Raw genomic sequence first — 20,237 nt, 5'->3', positions numbered from 1 at the left:
ACTATACATCAAACACTGTTTAGCCTTCATAAATGACTATACATAAGAATTTTACATTTTTTATTTAAGGTTATGAACGTTTTTTGCCGAATGAGGTAATCACGGCTACCCACCGCAACGTCGCGAAAAACGAATAGAAAGGACGATTTTAGGTAAAGTTTTTGTGAAATGAACTGGTTATCATCATATTATAAGTATATCGAGATCTATTCAAATTCGATGTATCGCATTGTAAACATCGATGTTTTCGATGCATATCGATATGGATATCGAATATTTCTAATTGGACTAGCTTCCTTTCTTTGGCTCTATAACGTCAAGCGAACAAATAATGTTCTTTTTATTTTGTTTTTATTACTTTTACGAATAAACTTGACCTTTATATGTGAATCATGTAATTTCTCAAGGAAGATAATATTTGGATTATTCCCATATTTTTTTTTTAATATTTGTTTTAAGTTACTAATTTAATATAAATAACATTGATAGGTTAGGAATTGAACGTTAGGGAAAAAAATTTCGTTTGTAAAGTTTAAAATATAATAAAGTTAACATGGATCACGTGAAGCGCGAAGATAATAGTGTAATCGATGAAGAAACCTATAAGATGTACATAGATACTGTGAGTGTTGAAATCGTTTTAAAAACTTTATTTCAAAACTTAAACTTGCGTACTTGACGAACTTTTTTTTTTACTGGAGTAATCGAAAAAGTAAAGAATATACATGTGCCCCTATAATTTTTTTGTAACAATAAACCACCAATAATGTTATTTTGTGTCTAGAACTTAGTTAAATTTCGCATTTTTGTATAACATCTGTGATTTTCCACATTTTAAATCCATCACGAAATGTGGTCCTCAAATTTTCTATATCAAGCTTATATATTAAAACAACCATTAATTAAATTACGATAAAATAAAAAAAGCATATTTCGACTAAAACAAATAACGCAAAACATGTAATCATAATACTATTGTTGTTACAGTTAAATAAAACCTTCGTACTTGATACAATTGACCACCAACATACCCCGTTATCTATGGAACAGCTACATCAAGCCATGCATTCATCTCTAGACACCCGTTCTCTCGTCCATAACTTCCAAATACCGCTATCACCACGGCAACTATCAACGCTCCGACTTAAATCAAATCAAAAAACACGTCCGTTAAACTATGAACTACCATCACATTTACCTAAAAACCTTTCAATGGAAATGGAACATATATCCGTGCCGAGTGACATGCCTCAGAGTTTACTACGACACAATGACTTTCTTGCTCCGAATCTTGATATAACTTTAGCGAGAAATATCATGAGCGAAGTAGAGTTACAAAATAACCTACAGATCATTCAAGATCACGAATTAGCGAGAAACATGACAACGGTCAATGATCTGTCGCAAAATGTAAATCGTGATATACAACATGAATTAGGTAATGAATTGGACTTATCGCATTTAAATCGAACAAACTTAGCAACAGATGTGTTAAATCAAGAGGATACAAGGAAAAATTCTAGCATCCAAACGTCCATCGATAATCATTTATTAGAGCAGCAAATGTTACTAAAATTAGAACAAAATATGCCATTAAGGATAGACCAGTCTCTTGATCAATTGTCTCAGAGGATTGATCAAACATTGACTCAAAGGATGGATCATAATTTGTCACAGAGATTGGACCAGTCATTGGCTCACAGGTTGGATCAAATTTTGCCTCAGAGGACGTTTAATCCAGGGACGTTACATGAGCAAAAATTGGAGCACAACCAAATGTTTTCCGTGTCTTGTCAGATAAAAGCTGAGCAAGAAGACGATGGTTATTTCTATAAGAGTATGAATCAAGGGATCGGCGGTGTTGGCTTAACTGGTAAGACTTTTTTTCTATAGTTATATATATATTTGTAAGCTTGTTTATACTATACTGAATACTTTAAAATTGTGTGAAATTCTTATTCTTGAAATGGCTCCCTTGCGGATTTGCCAATATCAGAGTATTTAAACTTTGCTTTATTTGGAGTTATAGTGGGAGTACAAGTTCGGTGCCAATTCTCACACAAGTTTGCCTGAAAGAAAAGTTAACTTGCCTAAGACAAAAACACAAAGCTATATAAGGGCATTTCTCTGTAAGCTCGTACAGCTCCCATACAAATGTTGTCCTGGCAATTTTTTTTGCTATTTGATAAAAAACCGTGTCACATTTCGAAGAAAATTAACTATTATTTTAGTTAGTTATTTTAGTTAGTTAATTAGCAATTTTCCAAAAAATCATTACAGGGGACTGTTTGAGGCATCAGGGGACTGTTTTGAACGTGATAAGGGGCTGTTAAGTGAGAGAGGATTGTCGTACTTAAAAAAATAATTTACCATTAGTCAAATATTTATTGTTTGTATGACATATTTTCGCATCAATAATCAAAAAAGTTTTTTTTATAATAAAAAAATACAAAATATAACTTTCTTTAAACATTTATATCAAAAATTTAGACCTAAGTATACAAAAATACATATTAAATAATTACATTAATAATAGTAAGTATTTCATTTAATAATACTATTTATTAAATGAAATACTTACTATTATTAATGTAATTATTTAAATCTAAACATTCATTCACTGAGATCAACAGAGTCTTAATAATATCAATCATTAAATGCTTTATGCAATATTCATTAAAATATTTACTATTATTAATATAATGATTAGAAGAGTCTTTTCTCTCAAATATATGATATTTTAACTGAGACCTCCAATCAAATCCTAAGGATTTTTCGAAATCAAATATGGCACATAAAAAGTTTAATCAAAATGAACTTAACATTTAAAAAAGTTAGCGCTCGAAAACGTTTATTTGAGTAGGAAACTGATAAAATATTCTATTTCCCTTCAAAATCAAGTTAGGATTATCATTGATTCTATAGATCTGCACTTTTTGGTTACAAATCTTGAGGAAAGTAACACGTAACTACGTACTTCATCGTCATTAATCTCATTAATTACGGCAGCATAACGATATTCTACATTTTTAGCTGGATATTTTACAACGGCGTAATCTCCAGTACTGTTACATAAATTCCGAATCCTTTTATAAGACTATGAGGTATTTTACATCGTTTAGCTACAGGTACATCTAAACCATTGAGATTAGATTTTTTCCAGGTCTAGACATCAACTTCATTTCTTTAGGTATCGAGTGACTGTACTTCTACACAAGCCAGTAACAACTTTCTTAAAAAATTGTCTCTCTTTTGTACGTTTCAATGTGGAATAATTTTCTTTCAACTGCTTACTAATGACGTCGCCAACAATGCTTTCTTGACTACTTCTTTTCTTTGATCACGCTCCTCTAAAATTTTCAATAATCGCTAATCTTCTTTTGTACTTCTCAAGTTTTTTCTCTAAGCTTGCGATATTTTCATTTCTTTTTCTGTTAAACTTCATTCGTCGCTTTGTGGATACTTTTTTTCTTTGATTTAAACAGCACTGGAGACTACTGGGCTTTGAGCTGGAGATATTTGATCTTGAACTGGAGTAGATGGTCTTGTAGAAGAGTATCTGCTTCAGGATCGGCGTTTTTTCTCGTATAAAGTTATTAGTGACGCTTTTCAGTCTTAGTCTTTTGGCTCGGTATACAGTACAATGTTCTTTCCACTTCTTTAAGGCAGCTCTGTGGTCACGAGGTGTTATGTCCTTTACTAATTTTCGCAACCCTTTTTCTTTCTTCTTTTGCTCCTTCAACTTCTCCTTTTTTTCTCATTTGTTCTCTCTTTTCAGGGTATTTTTTTATTTCGTATCGTAGTCTCTCTGCTTATCTCTTTTTCTGTAGTAATTCCTCTCGGGATAACTTTTTCTTTTTAGGAACCATAGTGTATGTGTTTTCGATAGACCTGTGTAAAATAATATAAGTTTATAAAGGAAAATAATGCGAAGCAATGATACTTTGATGATTCTCACATTAATAAAATATACTAGTGGATAATAAAACACAAACAATACATAAAAATAATAACCAATACGCAAAATACACAGTTCCCTGTTGTGTAAAAAGTCCCCTGCTGCATCTTCAGACAGAGGACTGTTGCCAGGGGACTGTGAATTAAGGTTAAATTTGACAATATTTACAAAACTGATGTAAAATAGTTTTCTAAGAATCTACTGATCAATTTAGACATAGATAATAAAACAATGAACGATAAAGCAATAATTAAAGTAATTAACATACAAATATTATTACTTACCAGAGGACTGTGTGCGGTAGCGGATCAAACGCAAGTTCATACCACAAATGCCGCTCTGACGCTAAACGAAATGACGTTTTGTCGCCGCATTCGGCAAGGCGTCCAACTTAACAATAATTGCCTTTCGTTTATCTCTAAAAAACGTTTGTAAATATTGATGTTTTTTTTAATTATGGATTTAAATTTTTGGCAGGGGACTGTTTGAAAATTCTGGGGACAAAGTTTACAGGTGTTTACTAATATAATAAAATGCGTAACGAGACCTTGTTTTAAGAAAATAATATTAATTTTGTTATTCTTCTTATCATATTAACTGCCAAATGTACGTAGTTTCAATAACTTTTTCGTAAATCTCGTTTCTAGGCGGAAATACACGGATGGGGACAGCCTGGGGACTGTATTTTTAGATCTGCTATCACGTCTAGAAAAAAAATTAAAATAGTTATGGTTCTAAAAACAATGGGCTCGTAAAGTTTCGAGGCTAAAGTTTCATTAGGAGTGATTTTTTTTTAAATAATTAAATTACTTTTTGAAAAAAACGGTCGGGACAGCCGATTACAAGATTACAGAGAATCCGTCATCCCGTTATAGTTTTATATTGTTAGTTTAAATGAAAGTGCATAAAGAAAAAATGTGTGAAAAAACTCTACACTATAATATATATACATATGACTAGCCCCATCTCACAGTTTTACTTGCGTAATTTCCGATTTTACATAAATATCTGCAAAAGTAGTCTATGTATTACTGTACTTCAACAAACAAACGCATTTGATTTGATAGAATAAATCTTTGTAAACTAAAATTCTGTCCAAGAGCGGTAAAAAGCTAAATTATAGTTTTTAGTAAAACACATGAAAACGTCTGTTGCAATTTGCTTAAAAACATTATATCTCTCTAAGTATGACACGCATACATGGCTACAATCGGCATAAAATGTGATTATTCCTTAAAAAATAAACCAATAAACTAAAAAAATTACTATTTCTAGCTTCAAAAATATCTATTTTAATTTAATATCTATATAAATCATAATACCACACCATTGTTAGGCATCACTTTTCAGTACGATTTTCCAAACTTAGGGCAACGGATATAGACGTTGCTTGCTTACGTCAAATGATATGCTATCTCGGTCTTATATACAGGTCAGAACACTAAGCCCAATTTTAATGGTGAGAGATTAATACGTTTATGTCATAACTTTTCGTTCGCGTCAACGCCGCTGTACGTCACTGCTATCGGTGTGTGCGGTCGCGTGGTGCGGATGGCAATGTGCACGCCGGTTGACGGAGCCGGAGTGACGCTTCATTGTAATTGGTTATATTGAGCGACGTTTCATTCTAATTGGTTATATTTTAAAACATATATGCGTGACGTGTGATAGAAAAAAAAAAAAGAATGCTATTCTGTCTTTGTCGCGCAGCACATCCAGCGATCGTCATGCCTCTGATGGCTGTAAACCATTAAGCCGACGTACCCCCACCACTGTAGTTGCCCGACCTGTGTATAAGACCGTGCTTGATAATAAAATATTAGTACATTGGATTATCTATTATTTATACGTTAGATACATAACAGATTGGCGACAAGGATAACAGATTGACGACGAAGATTGCTAAAAGTGAAGAGAAGAGAAGTGAAAGAATAACCTCGCAAGCAGCGGACAATACCACGTGCTCCTTTACACACGTTTTCCTTGTTCCAAGGGTTTCAAGTCCTGTGATGATAACCCGCTTCACACATTCCTTTTTCCCTAACATACGTATGCACATAATACGCTACAATGGAACAACAACTAGGGCAAGTTTTGTCTCAAATGATAGAAACCATGCGAGGAAAGCAAATACAGCAAGTACAATTGCAACAAACCTTACAAACCAGTGATAAAACGGTTAGTGGTATCACATTGCAACCTTATGATGAAAACAACGAATCATTTTCATCGTATTTACAAAGAATTATATTACTTTGAAAGGTGTCGCAAATGCTACAATTAGAGTGCAAAGTATGTGTATTTTGTATATCAGATTTTGTTTCTGAAGAAATAGGAGAAATAAAAGATTATCAAGCAGTATTTCAATTGATAGAATGTGCAGTTCCAGTCTTCAGTCTGAAAGCCATGTCCAGTACCATTCGCTTTGAAGGATCAAGTGGAAGCAGAAATTGACAGATTAGAAAAAGAAGGAATATTAGAAAAGGTTACATACGGTACACCAATATTGTTCCTGTCTTGAAGCAAAATGGAAAATTACACTTATGTGCTGACTAACGAATTAGTTAAATAGAAATCTGGATAATGACAACCACCCTACACCTCATGTTGAAAAAATATTTCAAAACTGAGTGGGGGCAAATATTTATGCACACAAAACTAAATCTTTTATACAAATTATTACAAAAAGATACAAAATTTACTTGTTCGACATCGTGTGGACAAGCATTGTGTAAAGTGCTTACACCATTCCATGAAAACTTATCTGTCGTAGTAGCCACCGATGCATCACCAACGGTATATGGAGCTGTGTTGTCACATATTATGCCAGATAAGTCAGAAGCTTTCGCCTCAAGATCTCTTACAAAGGCAGCGAAAGGTTACAGCCAGTTAGATAAAGAAGCTGCAGCATTAGTGTGGGGACTAAAGATATGTTTTAACCATTGTGTACATAGTTATTGTTAAACGTCGACGTGAGAGTCGAAAAGTATCATTAAAACTTTTAAATCGACGAATTTTAGCAATGATTAATCGACTTTAAAAATCGAAAAATTCCAAGTCAATTCTAAAGTCAAAAGTCGACATTTTTCGCGCCGTTTTCATCCCTAGTAACTACCGATCCCATAGCAATTTCAGTAAAGAAGTAGATCTTTAGTTATCTACATACCTAGTTTTATTTCATTCGGTTCAATGGTTTTTGTGAGAAAAGGTAAGAAACATCCATCATTATATCTATTTTTATTTGTATGGTCTGTTTATTTTAAAACTTACACACAGTCATTTGATTTAGGTAGCAGTTGACATATACATGGGAAAAAAGTCAAATAAGCCTATTTGTAGCTTAAAAGCCATTTTTGAAATGTTATTTTACTTATTCTAATTATATTAGTTTTATGTACATAATTGCTGACCGTCCTTGTGCGTCTCCCCACCGTACCTCAGAGAGCACATTAATTCGTCGGTCCGGCTGTTATCATAGACACCTGATATCGATCGTTACTCATAGTAGGGAATATATCTGCCAACCAGCATTGTAGCAGTGTGGTGGATTAAAAATAAGGAATATACGAGTAAAAATTAGGAATAAACGAATAATGTATATATGGACATACTTTTGTAAATTGTAATACAGTAGGTACCGACGATTATGAAAATCCTCTCCAGCTCCAATCCAGCTAATCTCTCTCTCTCTCTCTCACTCTCTCCTCTTTCCCCTCTCTCCCCTCCCATCTTTCTCCTCTCTCTCCTCTTTCTCCTCTCTCTCCTCTCTCTCCTCTCTCTCCTATCTCTCCTCTCTCTCCTCCCCCTCCTCCCCCCTCTCTCCCCTCTCTCTGTTTTTCTCTCTCTGTCTTTCTCTCTCTCTCTCTCTAAGGTTGATTCTGTCAATGTCACGTAGAGTATAGAACACACGAAGGAGATTGTTCTGTTTTTTGTCGGTACAGTTGAGATAATAGTCTCAATTTAATTTTAAAAACAGTGCAAATTAGTCAGATTATCAATATTACACCTTACCCTAAAACAACACAAACATTTAATGTTAAATTAAGACTACAGCTGTTAGTAACTATATTATTACAAACTAATTTGTTAGAAAAAAGATTGAAAATACACGTGCTTCACTTGTGCTGACATAAATCAAAGTGATTTTTTAAAATAAATTTTTAGTTACATACAGAGTACAACGAAGGCACAGACTAAACAAAACCTACAGAATAATGATATCAATCGACATAGATACAGTATAGATTTATTTATTTTATTAAGAAAGACATATAGAGTACAATAATACAGCAAATTAAACAATTCAACAAAGTTTCCAACAATTGGCGTCAGTAGTAATTTGAGTACTCACTAATTAACAACCCCACTCTCAAATTGCAACAAATTCTCAAATTACAATACATAACTTATAAAACATTTACAATACACATGAGTTAACCCTATTTTTGGCGTAAACTTGTGGAGGCCTATGTCCAGCAGTGGACTGTATAGGCTGTAATGATGATGATAATGATGAATACACAACATATTCATAACTAAGCACAGTGCATAACTAAAACCAAACTTTTTGTAAACATGTCTGCTGGCATATTGCCGGTAGGTAAATTATCAACTTTAACTATCTTAAATAATTAACTTTAACTATCTTCTTAGAAATAACTTCTCTGCAATAGTCTAATGGATATCAATGTTCTTGGTTCTGTTATGAAACACACGATTTTCAGATAACATTTTAGCACTTTGTTTATCACTATACAATACAACAGAAAATCGCTTAGTTATCTCATTTTGTAAATTTTGAAGACACTGCTTCCCTACCTTCTGCGAGTGCCGTGTACTCTGCCTCAGTACTTGAGAGCGCTACTGTTTTTTGTTTTGGACAATCCCATGAAATGACAGAGCCCGACAACATGAAACAGAAGCCTGAATAAGATTTTCTATACATAAAATGATTTCCCCAATCGTTATCAACATAGCCCTGAATATCAACATTTCCATCTTTACAGTATTTTAAATCCATATTTTTAGACCCATTTAAATATTTCAAAACTCTTTTAGGATAATACCAATGTTCACTACTCTGACAATTATTAAATTGACTCGAGTATCCAATAGAATAGGCAATATCTGGCCTAGTAAGAACAACAATATACACGAAGCTACCTATAAGCTGCTGACAAGGATTATCACTTTTCTGACACTCATTTTTAATAATATTTAATTTGGCCTCCATGTGGGTATCACTAGCCTTACGATCAATCATGTAAATGCAACAGCTGATCTACATAGTCTGCTTGACTCAATGTAATGACGTTACTTATTTTATCATGGTTCACAGTCATACCTAGACATTGTTTAATTTCACCTAAATCTTTAATTTTAAATTTTCTACTTAGTTTCTTTTAAAAATATCATTTCTTTAACAATATCTTTTTATGATGAAAAGGATCATTTGAGTAAAAAAAAAAATCATCAACATACAAAGTTACTACTGCTCTGAGCTCATTAACAATCTTGGTATATAAACATGGCCCTACCTTTGATTTTACATTATCAACTTTTTTTATGCCAAGCATGTGAGGATTGTTTGAGACCATATATAGCTTGATTTAGTTTTCGGACTTTATTTTTATCAACATTAGAACATTCAAAACTATCTGGTTTTTCCATATATATAGCCTCCTCCAATTCTAACCAAGTCTTAACCTAAATCTAAATGACTAATCTTGCTAACTAGTCTAGCACGATAACGTCTTTTTTTCACGTTTTTCCTTGAGCACCTATTTGCACGTCACAATAGTCTCAACTTTTCGAGCATCTACAAGCATCCCACGCACTATTATCATAGAAACACTGTAACTCTTCTTTAACAGCATGTAACCAATTTTCCCTCTCCGGACCTAGCAGAGATTCCTCCAAAGTTAACACGCACACACATCTACTGCACTGGAACTGTCTGTACACATATTTGAGAATTCCTACCTATCTGGTTTACTCCTTTGTCTAGTAGGTAATACCCGTATTACATGCACTTGCAGTACTCCCTGCAGAACTGTCTGACTCTTCAGTCTCACTCTGCACAAAAGAAGGATCTTTTGGGTTATCTGCAAATTCTTCTTCTTCTTTGGCTTTAGCACCCTTGTGGAATTTCCAGTATCAGAGTAGATGCTTCAATGTTCGGTGAGTGTCTGTAGTTCAGTTAAGAAATTGACAACACTGACTTTGTTATTTATCAAGATTTGTGGAAGTACAAGCTAAATAAAAAGAAAAGTTTTTTTTTTTACCAATATTGAGAGGAACTGTTGCTCCACCTAAACAGCAAATGTTAGTGCACAAAACAACAAATGTTAGTAGAACATTACTCTAACTGCAAATGAGACAAATGATTCATTTTACTGACAACTGTCCCCACTGAATCTGAAGTTTTTTTTCTCATCTAAGTGAGGTGTGTTCAAGTTTAAGTTTTCTACAGTAGCTGTCACATTGCTGTTATGTAATTTTTTTTTTCTGAACATGCACCATAACAGTAATCACACACACTCTAAGGTAACTAATATCAGGTTTCTTATTAGTCCACGATTCATAGAGTTTTATTTTTTAAGCCACTGATACTGTCTGGTTTTGCAAAAACACAGCCTCTGCCCAGAACTTTTTCTTCAAACCAGCATCAAACAATAAACCTGAGCCTTTTCAACAATGGTTCTATTCATGCGCTCACTTAAGCCAGTTCTCGACCATTGTCACTGCGGAGGATTGAGAGGATTTTAATCTTTTTACTCTGTGCATTCTCTGCATTGGCTAAATAATCTTGTTTTTCATGAAGTAAATGTGAGTATGCAACTATAATCATCAACAAAGATAATAAAATACTTTGATTCTCCTAGAGAGATGATTTCACACACATCAGTATGGATAATCTCTAGCAACTGAGTGCTTCTATTGCCACTGCTTGGAAAAGCAACTTTTACTTGTCACCGTCTTCTGCTCCGTTTTTGAACCTTCCATAGCATCCTGCAGTTAATTTAGGCAGGAACTATTGACATATGTCCCTGCCTGCCTGCGATACCACATTTCACTGGACACCACCGCTGCAATTGGCAGATGCACGGGCATATTGGGTCTGTATACACCGTTGACTAAAGTAGCTACCCCAACCAAAACTCCCTTGCTGTCATAAATATCATAACCACCAGCTCTAAAGTTCACTTTATTGCCATTTTTTTATAAGTTGATTCTCTGACAGGCGGTTTGTTGTGAGACTTGGAACATACATAACTTCTAATACTGTCTAAAAGTTACATTCATCAGTATAATTTAACTGAGGTAGGGCACAGCAGGAATTTCCTGCTCAAAATATCGAGCAGCCCGACTGGGGTTACTATCCCTCGACCTTACAGAAGATCACAGCAAAATAATACTGTTTTCAAGCAGTATTGTGTTCCTGTTGGGTGAGTAAGGTGACCAGATCTCCTGGGGGGATTGGGGATTGGGTCGGCAACGCGCTTGCGATGCTTCTGGTGTTGCAGGCATCTATAAGCTACGGTAATCGCTTACCATCAGGTGAGCCGTACGCTTGTATGCCGACCTAGTGACATAAAAAAAAAAATACAAGTAGTTATTTGTACATTGCCGGAACATTTAACTGTAACTTTATTTTTGTACCCAACAACGATTTTCTTCATACATTGTTCGTAAGACGGATTTATAATTCAATGTTCGTTTGTTGTTAAATGTACACTCGACCAGAGTCTACGTACAAATCAGATTTGCTATAAAATCCACCAATATAAACACGGCACTCAATGCGTTCGTTTATTTCCGCTCCATTTCTTTGGAATTACTTGCATTTGGACACTGATTCTGATAATGTCCTATTTGCTTACATCGGAAATATTTCACTTTCGATTTCGACAACTGATCGTCATCTTTGCCGCCGCTTCTGTCTTTGTCTATTGGTTTAACTTTTTTCTTATGTTGGTTCCATTGATTTTTACTATGAAATGTAGCAAAGGCACCGTTGATTACTCGAAATACCGACTCCATATCCAATAATTTTGATTTGATCGAAGCCGTTGTGATATTAATTCCGGAGTCCTCGATCGCCATTATCGTCGGCGAAAATTTATCAGGCAATCCTGCCAACAGGAATGAGCGAATTCATTCGTCGTTTATATTAAAACCAGTTCCAGTCAATTTCTATCTCGTTTCCACTAATTGAGTCACGTACGAATTCATAGAATCACTATCTTGTAGCCGTATTGATATTAAATTTCTCAATAAGCCTATTCTTCTAGTTAAACTAGAATCATCATAAAGCGACCTCAATTTATTCCATAGTTGTTTCGGAGATTTCACCTCTTTGATATGAACATAAAGTGAGGGATCTATTGTTACAATCAATTTGGCTTAATTTTGGCAATCAATTTAAGCGTCATTCACTGCTCCAATTGGCTCTTGTCCCTGCTCGGGCTTGATGCATTTTAGCGTCCCCTCTAACACTAAGACGTGTTAGAGGGGACTCGGCTGCAAGGCACCACTCATTATAATTTTCTCGTCCTTTGAGTTTAGGTACGTTCACCGACGACGCCATAATTTTTTTTTTTTAATTTTGTACGATTTTATTTTTGTGTTACCCACATAAATTTGCCGTGTCGTGTCGGCCGAGTAGAATAGCACCACCCCCTATGTTCCCGTGGGGGTCGTAAAAGGCGACCGAGGGATAAACCTGCCTCAAAATCATCAGGGTGCTGGAGAAGGAAAACTTCATTTGAAACTCGGAATGGGGTCTCCGTCAAGTATTCATGGCATAGCTCTAAAATGCGATAGAAGACTCCTGCAGCCGAACTGGCTCCTCACGTATCGACTCGTCGTTCCTGTGGGCCTAGCCAGTGAGGTCGAGAGGGTGGCGCGAACTTAGGCAACTCTGCGTTTTCCTGAAGAGTATCCTAGGCGACACAGTGTTTGTCTGACACTGTCTAAATCGTCTGCAATAGACGGACTAAGGCCAATGATGATGATGATGATGATGATGGTACCCACACATTAGGAAATTTTAAACATTTTTTAATATCATATTAAAAATCGATTCTTTTTTCAGCACAAATAATCTACTCCCCCAAACACAACTCTGTCCTCTTACTGCAACTATTATCAATGTCAGGGAATATATCCGCCAACCCGCATTGGAGCAGCGTGGTGGATTAAGCTCTGATCCTTCTCCTACATGGGGAAAGAGGCCTATGCCCAGTAGTGGGATATTACAGGCTGAAGTGAATTATCAATGTCCAGATAATACACTGTCGAAAGAACTAGTTGTACAGCCAGGAACTACCTGGGTACCTGAGCCCATAACCTGTTAGAAAAAAGGTTTGAAATAAACGTGCTTCACATGAGCTGACACACGGAAGTGATTTTTTAAAATTAATTTTTATTTACACAGAGTACAACAAAGGCACAGACAACACAACCTACAAACTAATTATATCAATCGACATAGATACATTATATAGGGCGTCAATAGTAATTTTAGTACCCACAAATTAACTATTATACTAGTTCAGACACATGATTTATTTACAACCTTATATTATTTATTTCAAAATATTTACACAGAAAACATTGAACGGCGAAAAATATGATTAAAAAAGTTAGTTACATTTAAAGAAAAAAAAAAAAAAAAAAAAAAAAGCTAAAGAGAATAAAAAAAAAACATCTGTAATATAAAAGCCAAAGGACTTGTTACACTATAAAACATAAGATGTAAACATCATTAAGTGCAATTGCTATTAAGTATTGTCGTACAATGATTTAAAAGTGCTATTATAGCCTTAAATAAAGTGCTAGATTGGATTTTCATGTTGAAAAAATATACACAAAAAGATATGTTTCTAACTGAACTTAAACTACACCTTCTATTTGACAGGTATTTTGTATATAGCTTACTAGAATCCCGCCCCGGCTTCGTACGGGTCATCATTACAGCCTATACAGTCCACTGCTGGACATAGGCCTCCACAAGTTTACGCCAAAAATAACGTGAACTCGTGTGTTTTGCCCATAGTCACCACGCTGGGCAGGCGGGTTGGTGACCGCAGTACTGGCTTTGTCGCACCGAAGACGCTGCTGCCCGTCTTCGGCCTGTGTATTTCAAAGCCAGCAGTTGGATGGTTATCCCGCCATCGGTCGGCTTCTTAAGTTCCAAGGTGGTTGTGGAACCTTGTTCCTTGTTGTTTGTTGTTGGTGTTGTCGCCTCTTACGACACCCACGGGAAGAGAGGGGGTGGCTAAATTCTTTAGTGCCGTAGCCACACAGCATTCAATTCGTACGGGTATTTAACAATATTTAAAAAAAACCCTAATTTTTTTGAAAATATAATATGAACTATGTCACCCGCGGATAGTGTAGCTCCCGAACAGTGAAAGAATTTTTCAAATCTGTTCAGTAGTTTCGGAGCCTATTCTATGAAAACAAACAATAAAATCTTTCCTCTTTATTAACCGACTTCCAAAAAAGGAGGAGGTTCTCAATTCGACTGTATTTTTTTTTTATATATGTATGTTACATCAGAACTTTTGACTGGGTGGAGCGATTTCGACAAATTTTCTTTTAATCGGATGGCGGGGTGTGCCAATTGGTCCCATTTAAATTTATTTGAGATCTAACAACAACTTTTTGAGCTATATCTAATAATGCGTTTTTACTTGACGCTTTTTTCGTCGACCTACGTTGTATTATACCGCATAAATTTCTACTGGATGTACCGATTTTGATAATTCTTTTTTTGTTGGAAAGGAGATATCCCAAGTTTAGTACCATGATAAGGAAACCAGGATCTGATGATGGGATCCCGGAGAAATCGAGGGAACTTCTTGAAAATCCGCAATAACTTTTTATTAGGTGTACCGATTTTAATAATTTTTAATTTAATCGAAAGCTGATGTTTGTCATGTGGTCTCATATAAATTTTATTGAGATCTGATAACTACTTTTTGAGTTTTTTTTTTTATTTTTTATTATTACAGCCTATACAGTCCACTGCTGGACATAGGCCTCCACAAGTTAACGCCAAAAATAACGTGAACTCATGTGTTTTGCCCATACTCACCACGCTGGGCAGGCGGGTTGGTGACCGCAGTACTGGCTTTATCGCACCGAAGACGCTGCTGCCCGTCTTCGGCCTGAGTATTTCAAAGCCAGCAGTTGGATGGTTATTCCGCCATCGGTCGGCTTCTTAAGTTCCAAGGTGGTTGTGGAACCTTGTTATCCCTTAGTCGCCTCTTACGACACTCACGGGAAGAGAGGGGGTGGCTAAATTCTTGAGTGCCGTAGCCACACAGCACAACTTTTTGAGTAATCTTTGATAAAGCGTTGTTACTTGACTATTTTTTCGTCGATCTACGTTGTATTACTCGTCGATGTAATTGAAGTCGGTTTTTTTTCGTTTGCGAGCAAACACAATTATAATATTATTATATATTGACGACGCGTTAGCGCAGCGGTAATAGCACTGGCTGTTGCGCTGGCGGTCGCGGGTTCGATTCCCGCTCACGACAGACATTTGTATCGACCATATAGATGTTAGTCGTGGTCTGGGCGTTGTATTTGTGTATTGTATGTGTTTCCGTACCTCCAACACTGGAGAAAATCCTACTGGGGGTTATTAAATATAACGTTTATATATTTAAATAAATACGTTTATTAAATAATTATTAATTTATAGCTAACAATGCCCCTCGCTTATATTCACATATGTATGTAAATAATAAACATACAAAATGAAAAATAAACAATAATCTCCAATTAAACGTGACATTAAAAGACAGACTTGACCTTTGTGAAATATAAATAATATAAGTATTGCTTGTAAATGGAAATAAAAAGAAGTATATAACATTTCAATATGTCTCTGGTCTTATTTATTTTTGTGTAACTATAAATAAATGACTTTTAGTTATTTTTATTTTATTTTATATGTTACTGCTGTGGCAGAAAAGGCAGTCAAGTATAAATATCGTATTCCGAGATTTAATCAGTTTTGTATTTATTTGAAGTAAATAAATGGTTTTATATGACAATAGTGCTGTGTGGCTACGGCACTAAAGAATTTAGTCACCCCCTCTCTTCCTGTGGGTGTCTTAAGAGGCGACTAAGGGATAACAAGGTTCCACAACCATCTTGGAACTTAAGAAGCCGACCGATGGCGGGATAACCATACAACTGCTGGCTTTGAAATACACAGGCCGAAGACGGGCAGCAGCGTCTTCGGTGCGACAAAGCCAATACTGCGGTCACCAACCCGCCTGCCCAGCGTGGTGACTATGGGCAAAACACATGAGTTCACGTTATTTTTTGCGTAAACTTGTGGAGGCCTATGTCCAGCAGTGGACTGTATAGGCTGTAATGATGCTATGACAATAACATAGTTTTAATTATATATTTTATACCTATTCGTAATCACGAAAGAAATGTAATGTCATCAAAATTTGATAAAAAGTAAATGCAGTATAAGCAGTAAATGACGGTATACCTCTACCTAAGTCCTAAGTTCGAAGATTGAATTAAAGACATTTTAATTGTATGATGTCTTGACACGACTTTTGAGGCAATTTTTGTAATGTGTAATTATTTTTATGTCAGTGTCAATAAAAAGTAGGTATATTATGTAAAACATAGATATGGAGCTCTTTACCTTAAGTGACATAACTATTATTTTTGTTGTATTAAATGATAAATATAATGCATATAATATTTAGTTAAATAGGCTTTGGAGCGTCTCCGATTCACAAATTTGCCTCACCAATTTTGATAAATTTAATAATAAAATACAATATAATTGTTATTTCTCTTGCTACCAGCAATTTCGTGTTGAGTTATCTGTTTATTTGCATTCAAAAATTAATAAATAAATCTTTTCGCTAATTTCAGGTGAGATTCCTCAACACACGGAGAGCAGTCAGACGACGAATATACATCAGGACCAAATATACTCATTATATAACAATCAGATTCCAATACCAGCTTTAAATACTATAGATTTGTACTCCAGACAACAGTCCTACATACAAAACTACATGACAGACATGGCACGAGAAAATCCACAAAATTTAGTTGTACAAAGACAATATGAGCATCATAGTCCCTATAATGAACATTATAAAAAGTTAAGACAAGATGGCGACGTAAAAAAAGATTTAAAAAATGAGGATCCAAAAGAAAACATGAAACCGCCGAATCAGAATAAAAACTTTTATGAATACAATGAATTTAATGTTCCTGAAAAGAATGAAAACGATTCGAATAGTAATACTAAGGCCGTAGATGATCCTGTTTTGAATATAAAAGGCGAGTACAGTTGCTACAAGTGCAATGAGGCGTTTCCTTCGAAACGTTTGTTGAAACAGCATGCAAGGACATGTGAAAACGGAGAAAATACTGAGTTGGAGAAGTTAGGCAAATTCTGCTGTAGTCAATGTTCTTATAGATGTCAGTCGCCAGCGATTTTGAAGATACACGAACGCACCCATACCGGTGAAAAGCCGTACGCTTGTTCGTTCTGTGATTATAAGTCTGGACAAAAGAATAACGTAGCCAAACATATGCTAGTCCATATGAAGCAAAAGCCTTTCGAATGCCAGTACTGTGATTACCGTTGCGCTCAAAAAAATAACTTAGTAGTACATGAAAGAACCCACACGGGTTTCAAACCCTTTGCTTGCCCGTACTGTGAATATCGAACAGTCCAGAAACCGAACCTAGTGAAGCATATGTACCTTCACACTGATCAAAAGCCGTTTAGCTGTGACCTGTGCAATTATAGATGCGTTCAAAAGACGAATCTAATTAAGCACAAACAAAGGCATATAAATGAAAAAGACGGTGATAAATTCGTACATGATCCAGGAACTACTTCTCAAGTTAAGCCATATAAACCTAGACAGAGATCGATAAAGTGTGAGCATTGTTCCTATCGATGTGTGCAAAAATCAAGTTTAGAAAAGCATTTGCAATTTAAACATGGTGATTTAAAAAGTGATAACGCCGGCAGTTTGAATTTAATGAAAGAAAGTGATAGTATACAAAACTTAAGTGTTAAAAAGCCCGATTTTGTAACGGATAAAGTATTGGAAACGTTACCAGATAAAGTGTTGGAAACGTTACCGTCGCAGACATAACATTAATGTGATTATTGTGAGGGTATAAGTGGTTCCGTGTAAGTACAGAATGATGCAAATTTTTATTTTTGCTATGTAGATTAATGAATTTTGACGACAGTGTGAATGTGTCTTTGTACTTATTTTTAATGCTCTCTTTTTATTTTTTTTTTTCATTGGGTGTAATTTAGTCATTATCTTTGTGTCACGTTTGTTTGAATTGTTGGAAACAGGATTCCATAGAATACAATTTTTTTTCTTTGTAGTCTAATGACAAAAATATTTAATCTGTGAAATTAGGCAATATGATAACTATTCAATATATAGATAAACAAACCAAAATTCGGAACTGAAATTTTTAGTCTGAAATGTTTAGCTAGTCAAATGTTCTAATCTGTTTTTAAATTAATTTTTAAAATGGTGCCGACAAAAAGTGCTTTAAAACTACGATTAAAAAAAACAGTTTAATTTTAACAGCAGCATAATAATTTAAAAAAAAAAACTTACAAATCAATACATATATACATTTAAAGTCCTTAAGACATCAAAAATGCATAATTCAAATGTTTTTTTGAGGACTAACTCCTAATTATTACCTTATCTGGTCTAACTTTTTCTTAATATAATATTTTGTAAGATGTATATGATAAGCTCAAGTTTTTCTAAAAAAGTATAGAATATTGAGGCTGATGTTGACAAAGTTCTAATTCCACAAATGATAGGGTAAGGATGTCAATATGAGATCTATGTTAGTTTTCAAACATCCCCAAAAACAAAGTTTTATGTCGAACGTCAAAAGTGACGGACTTTCCATACAAACTTTTAACCCCTATTGCACCCCTTTTAGTGTATGATTTCCATATCGCTGAAACACATATTTGTTCATTTTTAATTAGTATTCTCAAACAAAGTCACTATTTTGTCCCTTTAAGGGTAGAATTTCCACAAATTATGATACTATTTACTATTTATTAAACTCTAACGTCAAAACTGACGGTCTTCAATAGGATTAGTAGAAAGTCCTGTGTGTTCGCTGTGTCTGAAAACAATCCACAAGCAACGCACAAAACACCACAATTTAAACAATATATATAATATTTAATAGAAAGTTCATGCAACTTTAAATAAAAAAATTAAAAATTTCGGAAATTTAAGGACAATATTTTAAACTATACGTGTTTGACACGCCTCATAAGAAAATCAACGTACCAAATATCAAAGGCAAGGTTAGTAAGTAGTAGCAAGTAAAAAAACGATACATAGATTGTTAAATTATAGCCATTTATTTATATTTAATTAACTCTACGAAGATTTTTGGGTAATTACACGTTCAACGTGTTTTTTTTTTTTTTTGTATTGGTCTAACCTTATTATTTATGAACCAATTGACATGAAACAAACATTAAGTGTTAAGTGAAACTTGCCACAGTATCGTCGGTTAAATTAGAAAAGTGACAATTTGTAAAAAAGTTGTTAAAGTTTTTACTTTTATTAAAATTAATTTTTCCTTATAATTTTTGTATTTACATGTAAGTGTTATATATAATTTTAAAAGTATTTATATTAAAATTAAGATATCGTTGTTATTTTTAAAAAATAAAAAAATTTATAAAAAATGGCAGAGCGACGTTTTTCTAGAATCAATATGGCGTTGACCGCAGAATACCGAAATGACACTGGTGTCATCTAGTGAGCTTGACCTGTAATTTTATAAAGGGTCTTTTGTCCATATAAAAAAAAAAATAATGTTATTAACAGACTCTTTCCACACATGTCATTTTTCGAATTAACCGACGATATATTATTGAAACCACATCCTAATCAGATAACCCGTTTCTGTGAATAGCGTGCACAAACGCACAGACAAAAATTGATAAAGGTGATTCTATGTACAGACAGGGATCCATTACTTTTTATTATATGTATTGATAATAATAATATATTATTATTATGACAAAATATTAATAATAATACCTATATTATTTAAGTAAACTCAATTAACAGGCAAACATCTTATTAAGTCCTTAAAAACATACGCTAATCCAATTCTTACATCCTCATTTCATCATCATCATAACTTGAGCCTAACATTCTCATTTGCTAAAATAAAATTGACGAAAACAGACATA

General features: G+C 34.4%; 1 protein-coding gene across 1 annotated transcript; it reads left to right on the top strand.

Moving 5' to 3' along the window:
• The first annotated feature begins 553 nt into the window (after positions 1–553).
• On the top strand, positions 554–18,586 carry LOC123668066 (zinc finger protein 468-like). The gene is made up of 3 exons (XM_045601859.1): positions 554–622; positions 988–1,873; positions 16,883–18,586. Exons 1-3 carry the CDS (start codon positions 554–556, stop codon positions 18,127–18,129), a joined length of 2,202 nt encoding a protein of 733 aa, XP_045457815.1. The 3' UTR covers positions 18,130–18,586.
• Positions 18,587–20,237: the final 1,651 nt, after the last annotated feature.

Source organism: Melitaea cinxia, chromosome 30 (genome assembly GCF_905220565.1).
Source record: "Melitaea cinxia chromosome 30, ilMelCinx1.1, whole genome shotgun sequence".
NCBI lineage: Eukaryota > Metazoa > Arthropoda > Insecta > Lepidoptera > Nymphalidae > Melitaea > Melitaea cinxia.
This window is presented reverse-complemented; position numbering and strand designations above follow the sequence as displayed.

Coding starts and splice junctions, on each gene's coding strand:
- LOC123668066 (XM_045601859.1), top strand. CDS start 554: ATGGATCACGTGAAGCGCGAAGATAATAGTGTAATCGATGAAGAAACC. Junction 623..987: donor ATAAGATGTACATAGATACT/GTGAGTGTTGAA, acceptor TTGTTGTTACAG/TTAAATAAAACCTTCGTACT. Junction 1,874..16,882: donor CGGCGGTGTTGGCTTAACTG/GTAAGACTTTTT, acceptor CGCTAATTTCAG/GTGAGATTCCTCAACACACG.